Source organism: Epargyreus clarus, unplaced genomic scaffold (genome assembly GCF_041222505.1).
Source record: "Epargyreus clarus isolate Ecla_fem2 unplaced genomic scaffold, WU_Ecla_fem_2.2 ptg000034l, whole genome shotgun sequence".
NCBI lineage: Eukaryota > Metazoa > Arthropoda > Insecta > Lepidoptera > Hesperiidae > Epargyreus > Epargyreus clarus.
In genome coordinates, this window is record NW_027332239.1 from 13896896 (window position 1) to 13912950 (window position 16055).

Consider the following 16055-nt stretch of genomic DNA (forward strand, 5'->3'; position numbering starts at 1 on the left):
AATTTATCAAATTATATTAAAAATTAGATTAGAGCTAAATCTCGGGTTTCTATTGAAAATTCTGTTCGTATTAAGAGCGCACCACACAGTGTAAACATAATGAAGTTGATTACGATATGATGCTATGCTCCTTTTTCTAAAGTATTTTTTAATATGTTTATGAACTTGATTTGCTTCATAATTTTGCAATTGATTTGTTCTTCGACGCATTATAGAGAACGCTTATCGATATCTTGTAGCGAATCTACAGATGAGATCGCGATTTGAATGGACGCTAAGGGATATAGTAGAATGAAAGGAACATGACTTGTCAAATAACTTGTTAGTTATTTGTAGTTATGTCTAAGAATACCAGCCCTATAAGCCCTAATTAATTATTTTCTTATCTAAATCTTACGTTAAATAAATTAATTACTTTTTCCACGATCACGATTGTAATAAGAAAACAATAGAATCAAATGATCAATATTCAAGCCAAGATGCAATAGAATCTTTGAAACGGATTGCGGTACAGTTATTCTTTGCCAGAAGTTAATTGACTGCAGCAGATGAATTTATTGTCGGCTACTATACCACGCTAAGACTATTACGTTTGTATTCAAGAAATGATCTGTTGGTTTCTTTTTATTGACTCTGATCTCAAATGAAATAAGATGGATCGTTAAGCTGTCCATTCACTGTATTGGATATTTGTTATTCTTTTCTACTTTTTCTCCTCTTTTTAGAAGGTTTATTTGAATTAGTTTTATATTTGACACGATGATTAACTTTGATGTTGATTTCAATATTAATGACTCATCGATAACAGTCGTAATTTTATCCCCTATACAAAAGTATTAGTCACAATTTTATTGAAATATCGCATCATCTATTATAATAGTCCCATTGCTGGGTAAGAGTCAGTTCTCAGGATGAGAGAAGTGTAGGCTAGTGATATTTTGAGTGGTATTTGGTAAATTTTGTATTCAGATAAATAATTATAAAAATAATAATGATAACTTTCATAATGATGATTGATTTAAACGATAAATGTATTGGAGTTGTTGTGTAATAGAAAATTGGAACAGGTTATTGGCTTCTAGCTCAGCGAAATAATTCTAAGTCTATATTGACTTCACAGATACTCGTATCTACAAGTGCACATGTTTGTACATATTTATATAGACTGACTGAAATATTATGTCATCTATAATAAGATATTTATCAGTGTTGTATGTATTGTGAAACAAACCTTATTATTCAAAGCGCCAAAGCTTCCGATTGCTGCTTTAAATTCAAGGAAAACCTTCTAAAATATCTTTTTTTCTCGTTACTTCTTTACAGGAATTTATCTAAATTAGTTTTTCGTTACACATCGTTGATCAATAAAATTAAACTAAATGTAAAAAATATCTTCCGAAACATCAAAAAACCTTGAGCTCGGTACGACTCGTTTACAGAATAAATTGCACGGTATTAAATTTCAGTTAGCTATCATTTTGGATTTTGCATAAGCTGAATAAGAGCCAGTAATGCACGATACAAAGCAGTGATAGCCTAGTGGTTAAGAAACTCGGCCTCTCGATCGAGGGGTCCGAGGTTCAAAGCCCAGGCACGCACCTCTGATTTTCCGAAATTATGTGCGTATTAGACTTAATTATCACTTGCTAAAACGGTGAAGGAAAACATCGTGAGGAAACCTGCATACCCGAGAGATTTATAAAAAAATATCTCAATGGTGCCTATGTGAAGTCTACCAATACGCACTTGGCCAGCGCGGTGGACTATAGCCTAATCCTTCTCATAATGAGAGGAGACCCGTGCCCAGCAGTGGGACAGTAATGGGTTGTTGATGATGATGATGATAATGGTATATAGTCAATGCAGACTATCTGCAACATTTCATGTGTGCACCGTTCAAACAGTATAGACCCAGTTCATTTTTCTTTGTCAATTTGGATTGTATTCACATTCTGCGAAGCACGTGGATCGAATACAATACATATCAGTATCGAATAATTTACTGTATATCATCGAAGCGGGATCATTAAACATACAATTTTATCTTGTTTGTTTTTTAAAATGTGTCAAGAGTAATTGAATCAAGGTTATTACGCTCAATTGCGTCTGAATATGGTTTCATCATTGACAAGTCAGTTCTAATATTATAAATCCGCTTTTTTATTTCATGATGACAAGTTGTTATTTCATTTGCAAGCAATTTAGCTAGAATTGTAATGATTTTTGATATTTCATTGTTCTTTTTTGCTAGTTCAAAATGTATGCATAGTTTTAAGATTTTTGATAGTTATCTTTAACTGCATTGTTCGTGTGTAGATACCGATCTGTGACCACTATTACAAGTACATCTTAATTTAATATGTTATGTAATACTCCGGTTTTTACTAACGTTTCCGTCTATTAATTTGATCACACGTTACTTAATTACCTACTTGTAGAGTAATTAATACAAACAATGGATAAAAACTTAATGAAGGATTTTTGACACAAAGCAGTTATTGTAGACTGAATCCGTTATATTTCAATGTACTGAGCGGGTTTATGATCGATTCCATAATGGGACCATTTTATATAACGGTTGTAAATGTATTGGTTGATATTGTGCTTTGTGTAAAAATAGCAAACGTGTATGCGTACATTGTATGTATGTTTGCATTATGGTAAAGAGGCCACTGCCGCCCATGGAAGTTCTTACAACCCTGAGGGCTTATTTGGAATCTTGGATATCTTAACACACTTTCCAAACCAAAAACAGTAGTAAGCTTGTTATTAGGCAAAAAAAGTCATGGCGGATGTGCCTTCGGAGTCGAACGCGAAAAAGTTCAAGCACCATCAAATAATAACACTTGCATTATGCTATTTTCACTCCGATACTTAAGCCTGTGTAAATCCATTCTTGACACTTAATCAATGTCTCAAGTTGACCTTCACCTGTTTCAAGACAATCAAATATTTCATTAAGCTTAAAATGTTCTTGACAATAATTTAACTTTGCTTAAGCGATGTTTTGATTTCCGACCTTCCTTGTTTGTTAAGCACCATTCACTAATGGTTAATGCTTACGTTCACTTGTTTAAGGTAATTTGAACCATCCATCAAGAATTGGTTCAAGGTTTGATGTACACACAGACAGTTCATTGCTCTATGATTTGTTTCCTAATAGATATCCTTATTTCCTTATTCTTTTTTAGTATTAAATTTTCTGAGAAAAAACATCATCGCTGTTGCTGTTTAAGTGTTTCTTTTGTCATTAATTCAAATCATTCGAGATTGGTTTTAGCTTTTTGTTTGTCGCTACAATATGATACTTAACTTGTGTTTTCAATTTCAATTTAGGATTATTGTGTGAAACTTGTAATTTAAATATATTCTTCATAAGTACCCTATGTAGAACAATTGGCACTTTTTAAAATTTTAACTATAATTACCATGTCAAATCGTATCTTATCTCTCAACGTCATGATCGTTTCGGATAGCCGTTCGCTATTTTTTGCGGTGGTCCAGATCGACCTCTCATACAAGAGTCTTCAGATCGGCCCGCGCTCTCCAATTCGCGATAAGTCATTAGGAATTAGCCCAAGGTCCATTCCGGACAGTGGTTCAACGCACCATGAAGGTTTCCGTTACACCGAATTTGCAACGGTCCGTGTTTTTTGGATGATTCGTGTCTGGTGGGTGTGATTGCGTAAGAATTGGATTGTTACTAAGTAAGCTGTGTTAGTTAGCAAGTTAGTTAAATTACTCAGTAAGCTGTAAGCATTATTAAGTAACTTAGTATATAGTCCTGTTCGTGATAAGTTGTTTAAGATTTTCACTGGGTTGATTAAAAGCATATTTTTGCGGATATTTCTATACCTTTAATATGAGTTGTTAATCGAGGACTCGATCAGTCAACTCGAAAGCTCAACAGTTCGATCTTCATACATTACAAAGATTACAGATAAAAATAATTTCTTAGTCTATACTGGAGAATTCAGTAAGGAAGAAAGAAGTAAGAAAACCACAGCTGAAAATAATTTCATATGTAATGTTGGAGAATTTACTACGTATAAGGATAAGAATTTCTCTTTAATTAATCATCTTGTATTCACACATTATATTATCACTGGCATCATTGACTTGTCGTCTTAACTATTAGCTACGATTTCGAAGTCTCTTAAATTGATTAATGATGGTCGAACTTTTTACGATATTTCCACCAATAAGGTCAATGGGGTAATCAATACTATTGGTTGTATTAACGCTATTTATATTAACTTGATGGATACTTTCTCTATCAATTGAACGTCTGGTGGGCGGCTGACATTGGTAATTATAATTGATGTTATTAATTATAGACTGTCGCCGTCTTAATGCTCTATCTTTTTTATAATATAGGAGTAGCAGACGAGCATGCAGTCCACCTGATGGTAAGTGGCTACCTTGGATATCAGTAATCAACCCCAGATAGGATTAGATATTCCTGAGGTCGGCCACAGATACGCCGCTACCTCTGAGAACTAAGCTGGAACGCCTCAGAATAGTATGTCTCCTTTACCACACGCTTCAAACCAAAAGATAGCAGCGTTAAACGCTGCTGTTATTGGGCAGAAATAGGTGTGGCGGTGATGCCGCCAGAGTCGAACTGCAAAAGGTTCTAACTTCAATTACTATTGATTCTATTAACGCTATCTATATTAACTTGATGGATGCTTTCTCTCTCAGTTGAACGTCTGGTGGGCGGCTGGCGTTGGTAATTGTGTTTGATCTAATAAATTATAGCCTGTCGTCTTAATGGTGTATCTGCGGATCTGTAATGTTTCCGTTACTCGGAAGTTTCAAGTTTAGGTTTGATTCTGTATCGTATCGTTATTGCAGTTTCGTATAATTCATTTTTTTCTGTTTGTTCTTTATTGTAAGTTGATCTAGCAAACGAGCATGCAGTCCACCTGGTGGTAAGTTGCTACTATCGCCCGTGGACGTCTGTAATCTTGGCAGTGGCACCTTCAATACTTACTATTTGGGATGTTTTCTCTTCATGTACACTCTGTGATAACATTCGAATTCTTATTAATAGTTATTATTCAGTTGATAGACAGTTGGACAATTGATATTTTCTCTTAACATTCATTTGAATTGTCTCTGATAAAGATGGGTACTGACCAATGTATTGTGGTGTAGAGCTGAGCCATATAGTATATAAGTTAGGTTAAGCTTAGTATTAAGACAGTTATAATAAAGACTTCGTACTATAAACACGCCTCTCAATATATACGAACCTGCGACATCATTACAGTATGCGTATGTAATGCACAGCCTGGAAACGAACGTCGTATAAATAAGTAGTTGTGAAATACATACATACAGTTCAAGCTAATAAAAGCGGGGTAAAAAAAAATTGAAAATAAATAGGGGTCGCCATACAAAAATACTCTATTTTTCGGCGTTTTACGTCTTGTTTATTTAACCTTCATAGGTAGATTGGAGTTCAAATTTTCACAGTGTATTTACTTTTATGTTTGTTATGATAACAAATACTAAAAAAAATTGGTGGTATGGACCCCCCTCCCTGTGCGAGCAATCTTAATGTTCTCGGCTCAGTACCCATCTTGAGACGACTGTGACGTAACGTTATCACTATATCAAATCTTTTCATTAGTGTTTTTGTTTGGCCTTGATGCTTTGACCATCAAAGCGCCTAAACAATGGCCCGCCTATCATGTCGACATCTCAACATGACGCAACACCTGTGAATATTATTAGAAATTAATTTATGTCTTACTTTCATCTGATACTACTGTAATCGACTTGTTAATTTTTTTATAGTAGATTTTTTATAATATAGTAGTAGCAAAGTAGTATGCAGTCCACCAACGTTACTGGTCCATGCCACCAATGGACATCTATCGACCATAGATGCGCTACTATCTCTGAGGACCAAATGGAATGTTCGGATAAGTATGTCTTCCTTACCACACCCTTCAAACCAGAACACAGCAGTGCTTAACGCGTTATTAGGCAGTAATAGATGTACCGGTGTTGTCGGAATCGAACCATATGGGTTCTACTATCTGTTGGACCACGCGAAGACAGTCCGTTCACGTATTTAAGGCTTTAGGGAATGCATTTGGTCATAGTCTTCTAATTTATATAGCTTTGACTAGTCCCGGGATAGAATCCAAGACTTTCCAGCTGTCTTCTTTCTGTCAATGCACCTGGTTGGCAATCGACCTGTACTCATGTGATGTCTCTACATAACTCTACCATCGACCCATTTGTCGTGCCTTGCACACTGCCAATTAACCAAATAAATAACCGGCCAAGTGCAAGTCGAACTCGCACATGGAGGGTTCCGTACCACCAACATTTTCATATTTTTTATATTTAGTATTTGTTATTACAGCAGCTACTGAATTAAATACATTGTGAACATTTGAACTGTCTACCTATTACGGACCAATAGATAAAGCGAAAAACATTGAGTAATAGCGGTTTCTTGTATGGCGACTCCTATTTATTTTCAACTTTTTTTTATTTTTAATATTTGTTGTTATAGCGGCCACCATTATGCATTATCTGTAAAAAAATCAAGTGTATACCTATTGCGGTTCCAGAGATAGAGCCCTGTGACAGACGGACAGACAGCGAAGTCTTAATAATAGGGTTCCGTTTTTACCCTTTGGGTACGGAACCCTAAATAGAATAAAATCCACTCTTATATCACTACAAAAAAAAACAATTAAATAAATGTTGTTTTATTACATAGTTCTGATGTCCAGCTTATATATACATATCTACAGTAGATACAAGACACTTGTAAAACTGCGAAAGAACGACGCACCACTTTTACTATACATAACTTCTCAATAATAAGGGCGTCGTTTATGTAATAAAACAAAACTGTACCAGGTTAATATGTTCGATAAATAACGATATCTTATGTATTTGGGTGAGAATGACTTTATTACATAATGACATTGGTGATAATTACCAAACTGGTTTTATTCCAAGGTATACTTGTTTTAAAACAATAAAGTCTGATTACGTGAATTGTATTAATGAACCAGATTACGCACGGCTTTTTTAAGTAGAGCCTTTTTTGCCTGAATGTGGAGGTTAATATTTTTCAAGCGTATTTATGTATGTATGCTTGTGTGCATGTATGTAAGTTTGTATGGGTGTATGTCTGTCTGTCTGTCCCATTGTATGTCAAGCCCAAATGGATGGACGGATTTGAACTTAAGAGGTGTAGTTGAATTCGTCTAAAATAGTCTAAATTGTGGGAGTAACATAGCAGGCGGGTTTTTGACTTTTATAAAGATTACTAGTTATAAGGCAGCATAAACAAGTATTTCATTACTTCCTGTATAGTCCTCAGCTTTTAAGTAAAATTTTAATCTCAATTAATTCAGTGCTTCGAAGATTGCTTTTAAGTCACCTGCCTTTAAGTAAAAGTTTCATGAATATCGAATCAGCTCTTTCGAACTTTCGTACATACAGAAGGACGCAAATGTTACTAAACCGTCTCATTGATTATTTTATATTTTATGAAATTAATATGAGCGTTGAAATTACAGTTCGTATCGGTATAATAAATAATTTTTCATAATAATATGAGCTTTGAATATTACAGTTATTTTAAAAGCACGGGCAGGCAACTTATTTCTTTTCTAATATGGTTGTTGCAACAATATGAGCTTTTAAAATTACAGGCACTTTTGGAATTAAACCTAGTTCGCCTGAATGAAAGGTTACTTAATTAGAATAAATACCTAATTACAAAGAGTTTAATATGATTTGATATGTGAAGGTGATATAATACTTCGTGGTTCGACTCTGTCGGCACCACCGTCACACCTACTCGTATGTCTAACTAACAACAGCAATGTTAAGCGCTTCTGTGTTCTGGTTTGAAGGGTGTGGCAAGGTAGACATAGTTTTCTACGGCGTTTCAGCGTAGTCCTCAGGGGTGGCGGCGCATCTGTGGCCGGTAGGTAGTAGTTGGAATATCTACTCCTATCCGGGGTTGATTGGGTCCATGAGCGGCAGTAGCCACTTACCATCAGGGGACTGCATGCTCGTCTGCTACTCCTATATTACAAACAAAATTCGCCACTTGCAATGGTTCGTATTTGTAATTCCTAGGTTAACCTATTAGACTTATCTCAACCTAGTAATTACAAATCCGAAGCTGAAAGTGAAAGTTATGATTGATTGCGTTTAATGATTTGTGATAGTGGCTAGACTACAAATTAGAATCTAAAAAATCGTAAAGCAACATTTAGATGTGAGCAATGTTTGGAAGTAGTATATTTTTTTTTTAGAGTTCTGGAGTGTTTTGGTTTTGTTACTTAATCTTATTACATTACAAAACAGTTTTTCAGCCAATAATCATCATGCCATGCCATGGCAAGAGGTGATATTCTAGTGGTTAAAACTCGGCCTATCGATCTAGGGATCCGAGGTTTGAATCCCAGGTACCTCTGATTTATCGAAGTTATGGGCGTATTACAAATTAATTATGACTTGCTTAAACTGTGAAGGAAAATATCGTGATGAAACCGGCATACCTGAGATCTAAAAAAAAGTTCTCAATGGTATGTGAAGTTTAGCAATATGCACTAGGCCAGTGCATTGGACTATGACCTAATCCTTCCCATTTTGAGAGGAGACCCGTGCCTAGCAGTAGGACAGTAATGGGTTGATGATGACGATGACGAGACATGGTCTCCAAAGATCCACACACAGAAATTTGGTAAATTTCTTGCGTGTAAGTTTAATTTACTCACACACGCAACCGCATATGGAAACCCATTTAGAGTTCCAACATAAATCCGTCACATGGTAAACCGCAGTCGTCACATTATCGCCTCAGTGTGTCGAAAGAAAGTGCGTGAGAAAGTTAGCGATGATTTGCGTCAAGTAGTTCATCTTGTCAGAGCGGTGTTGATCTTCAAACGTAATGTGTGTAGAGATACCATGTTCGAAGATCTTGTAAGGACGTTATTGGTTGTCAATTTTTATCTGTGCTTCCTTGCTTGTTTCGCTTTGTTTTTATTGGTTCCCAAGGAGTATAACGTCTCGCCGACTTTTATGTTTACTGAAAAATACAACCTTTTTATTTTTTAAAACCAGACGGAATTTTATTATCGTAAGACACCGCTCAATAGTAACTGTTTCAGTTACAAAAAACTAATTAGAATAATCGGTGGAGCGAAGTTAGGTTTATGTATAACTATTGTGGGAAGGTTTGAAATCGCACTTAAAGCCTCCCAGAGCACCTTACCAGAGCCAAAGCACCAGAGTTCAGTTTTACAGTTTAACTAATTCAGGGACTAGATTCTAGATGTTTTAAGTGTTACTTCAAGTATTCTATCTCTATGCAAAATCCCATAAAACTGAAAATTGCGTCACACAGGTATCTCCTTTAGGTCTTTCTTTCTATTGTTGTTTTATGTTATGTTGTATGCTATTATATCCATCTCTATAATACAAATTATATATGTAATACATTTTTTTCTTTTGTATGATATCGTGGGGAACAATCCGTAAATGAATTAAAATGTACAGGACCATCCGAGTAGGCCGCGATCGCATGGTCACTACGCATGTGCGCCATTCTAACGTTGGACATTGTTCTATTGTCACCTGGAACTATTTGGAAGTCACGTATCTGCCCATTATCAGCATATAATATGGTTGTGTATACAACAAAAGGTTGGAGAGCAAAAGGCAACAAACTAAAGCTGATGATGCTGATAATGAAAATTATTTTCTATTTTTTAGTTGATTTGATCATAAAAGCGTGTTTTTTAGTTTTTTTAACTATAGTTATTTTATTAATTTTTAGTATTTGTTGTTATAGCGACCATCATTATCATCGTCGTCATCATCGTCTAAAAAAAATCAAGTGCCTATCTATTACGGTTTAAGAGATAAAGCCCTGTGACTCACGAACAGCTAGCGGAGGGTTTCGTTTTATCCTTTGAGTACGGAATCCTAAAAATCATTCTACAAGATGGCATTATAGATATGTTTCAGAACATTTGAGTTATAGGGAAATAACATTATTATTTTTCAAAACTAAAAATCAATCTAGAAACTTTGCCTGAACTCTCCCTAAGGCGCTATCTCTCGCCTCGAAAATCGTTAATCCTGAGGATGTTGATAAGGACAATGGTACAAAATTATTAAAATCGTGTATTGTCATCGGTTTTTGATAATTTTTCAACATTTTTAATTAAACTAAACGTTCAAAGTATAGAAATCGGGTTCAAAGATTCCGTTACTGTTACATACATACATACAACCCAAGCTAATAAAAGCGTGTTAAAAATAGACACTCCAATTTTATTTATATGTATAGATGAGACATTTCAACCTAGGCCAGTTAGTAACGTAGTTCGTAACGTATTCGTAAATTTACGGGCTTCAATCCTTAGAAGCATCTACATGTATGTAATCGACGTGAGATAAGTATCCTATTGCCCGTTTGCTGATTCCATTGCATAAAAATACACATACTAATACAATTATAATAAACATTGCCTTTATACTAAATTTGCTCTTTTTTATAATATAGGAGTAGCGATGGGCGATTGTACTAAAAAAAAACAATCGAATAAATCGACAATCGACGGAATCAATAATCGATTGTCGATTTATTCGTAGTAACAAAAAAACAATCGAATAACAATCGACGTTCGAATAACAATCGACGTACGAATAACAATCGACGTACGAATAACAATCGACGTTCGAATAAAAATCGACCTTGAAATAACAATCGACGTACGAATAAAAATCGACCTTGGAATAACAATCGACGACCGAATACAAATTATATCGCGCGGCCACATACGTGTGCTGAGGACAATGTGCAGGTGCGTCGTGTTGCAAAGCTATCGTCACTTGCCACTGGTTGGAAAATGTAAAGTATTGTATTACATTTTAGTCAATTGTATATATTGTTGAGAAATAATTATACCATAAATCATTTTGTATCAAATACTATGGAGTATCATCGATAATCCAGATGTCGTAGTCATCCCCTAAGTTCGTTTCATGACAACGTTTTGAAAAAGAGGTCATCTGAAAAATATAATATACGTCTTCATGGCGCATATTATAGAAAAAGATTATCAGAAAATATAAAATATGTCTTTTTAGCGTATATTATAGATAAAAGTTATCACAAAAAATTATGTACTCATAGTTACATTAAAATTAATCGGTGTAATACTATATCTTTGAAGAAAAATAATGTTACAACGCGAGTAGGGTGTGAGAGTGTGTGGCCACGAGGCGCAGTGGGCAGTGCGAGAAGCAAGGTATGGACGCACCATTAAATAACGGAATGCAACGAAGCAGCGGAAGGGTGCACGACGCACGTGTGCTTCCCCCACCACATATATAAGACTGACTCAGATTTCTTAAACACAGAAATTAGGGGCTCCTCGCTGCTAGTAGCTTTGTGTATACTAAATAAAATTGATCAACAACCAAATAGCTTCGATAGTTGTATTTTTACGTAACAATCGCGTATCGCTTGACTGCGCTGTTACTAGTTTTGCGTCTACTAAACAATCGAGCAACAATCGAACAATCGACGAACAATCGAACAATCGACCAATAATCGAACAATCGAACAATCGACGAACAATCGAACTATCGAACAATCGAACAATCGACGAACAATCGAACAATCGACGAACAATCGAACAATCGACCAACAATCGAACAATTTCGATTGTTCGATAGTTATTCGAATACAATCGAAGAATTTCGATAGTTATTCGAATACAATCGAACACAATAACAATCGAATAATTCGATTGTTTTTAGTAACAATCGCGCATCGCTATATAGGAGTAGCAGACGAGCATGCAGTCTACCTGATGGTAAGTGGCTACTGCCGCCCATGGACATCTGTAATCAACTCCAGATAGGATTAGATATTCCTACCTGAGGTCGGCCACAGATGCGCCGCTACCCCTGAGGACTAAGCTGAAATGCCTCAGAAAAGTATGTCACCCTTACCACACCTTTCAAAACGGAACATAGCAGCGCCTAACACTGCTGTTATTAGGCAGAAAACACCTATTTCTCCTATTTTCCTAGTTCTACTCCGGCGGTGGTGCCGCCGGAGTCGAACCACAAAGGGTTCTACCACCTTCAAAATTCATTTCAAAATCTTAGTGGTATTTCCGTTCATTCTTAATGTCTACGTTGACTAACACAAATGCGGAAAAGCACACATGTTCAATGTGTGTAAATGTCAACTGCTAAGTGTTTGTATGTCTATGATAATGTTTCGCAAATATATTATGTAATAACAATAAATAGGATGGATCTTAGTACTCGTACCATCAATGTTTTACTTTATAGTGATGTCATAGTTTTTGATAGCTTTACAAGGTGAAAGTATACTTTAAAATTGCAGCTTTTAATATAAATAATAAATTTATTTTCATTTCATTTCACAATTAATATTGTAATATTATGATAATAGCAAGCGTTTTGTTAATGCTTGTTATGTGATGATACCTTTATATTTAAACACGCCAACTTCAGAGGAATAGTCCATTGAAATGTTAATGGGTTGCAATTGTCAGAGGACGCAATTTTATATTGTGGGTATAAAGGGTTAGTGTAAAACTAAATCCTAGTTTATGGATCGCAACTCTTGTCCTTCGGTCGCTATCTTGGAAAAGGGTTTTCATGTCAACTATACATCGTGTAGAAAGATTGTAAAAATAATTAAGGTCTCAAATTAAATTATCTACCACTTTGACTTTTGCACGAGTAGGGCCACAATTAGTAACATTTAAATTGACTAGAATACGGAGAAAAGTTTCGAGAAGTTTCTCCATTTCGAACTCGAAAAAGACAGTGCTTCACTACTATTAGGTCGAAATAATTTACCTAACAGCCTTTGAACCTATACTAACATCAATTCTTCGTTCTAGCAAACTCCGCTTCTCAATTCTATCGCTAATGCGTCTGGTGGTGGTGGCGGCCGGCTTCCACCGAGTGCGCGTGCTCGGCCGCCACCACGTGCCCGCCAGCCGCCGGGAAGCGCCCGTGGTGGTGATCGCGCCGCACTCCTCCTTCTTCGACGCGATTGCCATCGTCTGCCTGGGGGCACCCAGTGTGGTCGCGAAGGCTGATACGGCGAGGCTTCCGTTCATTGGACGTAGGTTTGGTAGCATGTTGTGGAGTAGACGCTTGTTTTATTTTTTGATTTTTTTGAGGTTTGCATATTTTTGAAGTTTTTGTTCAGCTTCTTTTCCCCTTTGAAGCTCGAAGCTTTCAGTGTCGTCGTTAAGGTTTGATAGCATGCTGTGTGATAGAAGATTTTTTTTTTGCGTTTTACAGCTCAGTTATTGCATTTTTTTGCGTTTTTACATTTCCTTTTTTGGTAGCGTATGGTACACGCCTTGTTTTTATTTGCGATTTTGCTATAATTCTGTTTTATAGTTCTGTTTGACTTGTTTTGTTGTGATTTCGTTTTAATTTATTTTTTGTTTTTGTATTTTTCTGTTTTTGATATTTTGTGCTTACAGGTGTTTTGGACGTTAATCACTAGTTATATTATGTCATACTTATGTTGCTACGATCTTTAATATACAATTGAATGGTAACAATATCACTGAGGCTACAATGATAGTGCTACAACTACAATCCTTGTTCCAAACTTTACTTTCACCTGTATTGTAGTAACCTATGTATGTTTTGGTAAAATTGCTAGTGAATTTTCTATTGTTTATAAGTTGTAGTCTTTATTTGTTTTCTCCATTGTATTCCCAGTTAACTTCATGTCGTTAATTGTTTGTGTTGCTTCTAGATCTTTTATGGACTTAAGGTTATAATAGAGTTTGAAAGAGAAAGGTACATTCAACACCTAATTTATTTCTATTGTTGAAACGTACGTGGACTTAATGCCTCGAAACTTAGCACGAAGTCGCCAAAACATTAAATCAAAGAGCAAGTTATTACGTGCTAACAAATGTTTATATGTCTTATTAGAGTACCTGTTTTGTTATGCTCATTACGGTGCAACGGTACTTGATTTGGCTACATTTAACCTGTTTTATGAGGTTCTGTGAATCTGTACGCAGCTCTGTGCGAAATTCCATACACACTGCCTAATTTTTGTTTAATTTTTATTAAATTTGGAGTTTAAAAGCAAACGGCATTGGCTTATAGTTGATTCTTTATAAACGTCACGAATGTATTTCGCTATGATTTTTGTTGTATAAAGTAACTATTTGCATAAGTATCTTTGATATTTTCATCTTTGTAGGTCCCAGCAGAGTAGTTTATTAGTACCGGCTATGGACGATTTAGTTCTAGCTAACTATTTTCGGAAACTTGCAGCAATATTACTTTCTAAACCGCAGACATGAAAACACCTATCGTGGTTGCAATCTTAGACTGTTAAACCTTCGAAAGCGATTGAACGCTTTTAGTCACTAAAATATAAACAAAATTGCGCATGCAGTCGCTAAACCGCGCTTTTTAATACCATGGATGAACACAGTAAGTCACTAAAACTTAATGCAGCACCGAAACAACGGTCAATACACGATCCGTCTGGTAGGAGCGTTGAGAATCAAATCGAAATTTCGAGCACAAAACAGCAATACTTTAAGTATCTACAATAATACGTTATACGTTATTACTATGATGATGTCATAAGAAATTTTAAATTACCAAAACCAATTTATACAAGTAAATTAAATTGACGCGTCTGCACAATTTTAAAATAACCGCTATTTGCCTAATGGTTATTTGCACGAAACCTAGACTTCAAGACCAGTTAGAATGTTCCTTGACTGTCGGTCTTCCGTTGTTCGAGGTCAACTTGAAAACTGTTGTTGGCTTTGATCACAATTAAATTAAGTATCAAACGAGTATACAATCCACCTGTTTTTTTTTATGTTGACGAGGGGGAAACCTTCAAAAGGCACCCGGTGCCGTGGGAGCGGCACAGGGTTATGTGGGATTCTTACCGCATTAAACCCCCCAGGTGGCCGCCCTCAGCGTTACTAAGAGGACTCAGGGATCTCCTACGGAACGCAACCGGAGTCCTCTGAACGCATTGCCCCTTCGGGCTCCGCCCAGATGAGCCTCAGAGCTCGCCACACCGTCTGGTGTTTACGACGCTATGCGACCACACATACCGCCGTCCTTCCAGGGGTCGCTTGCTAGACGGTTCGATCTCCCACTCTCGGCGCCCGCAACCCCGGAGCCCCCAATTAGTCGCCTCTTACGAGAGTCAGGGGATACCGTAGCCCTATTCTGGTCCCGGAGCACCAGGAACAGGGACAGTATACAATCCACCTAATAGTAAGTGGTCCCTGCAGGCTAATAGATGTCTGTAATCAAACACAAATATGTCGGATTGCAGGCTTTCGTAGTTTCCATAGTCGTGTATAAAAGAGGAGCGGTAAACGGGGGTGGTGTCAGGGTACCCGGACCCCTCTCCCTTAGCATAGCATAGGCGAGTAAAAAAAATCTTCAAATAAAACGAACCATTTTGTCACCACACATTTGGACCCTCTTCCCCTTACGGTATAGTTATAAAATTAGAATAGAAAGTACTTTGCAACAATCCGCTACCAATATGTATGATGGTATATATTTTAAACCATTCAATATACATCACCCTCCCTCAATATAGGATACGTGTATTTCCCAAAAAAATATATACATTGCCATCCAAACCACGACTAACACGTGCTTCGCTCCAAAACAGAGCATCATCAGGGTAAATTGACTTTAAGATGGTTAAACTCTACAAATAATACGCTTTATAGGGCTTTTATGTAAAAATAGCCTATATATATAAAGTAGCCTTTACCTCGAAAATAAATAGGGTCCTTGCATAAACGAAAAAGCCGGTTGGTGAACTTTCGCGGTAGCTCGTTTATTATATAAATGTTGCCATTACCTACACCAACCACTTGAAATTCCTCTCAGTTAACCGTACTACTGCGTACCTTTCTTTGCTCCAGATTTACGTAATTTATATGGTAAGTAAAAGAGTTCTCGTATTTTTATTAAGGCGGTCC

General features: G+C 36.3%; 1 protein-coding gene across 1 annotated transcript in view; it reads left to right on the top strand.

Moving 5' to 3' along the window:
- The window catches only part of LPCAT (lysophosphatidylcholine acyltransferase), a 56833-nt gene that overhangs the window by 16283 nt on the left and 24495 nt on the right, over positions 1-16055 (top strand). Inside the window, exon 3 of the mRNA XM_073091151.1 lies at positions 12948-13174. Within this exon, the coding sequence (XP_072947252.1) occupies positions 12948-13174 (227 nt within the window). The remainder of the gene's footprint in view (positions 1-12947; positions 13175-16055) is intronic.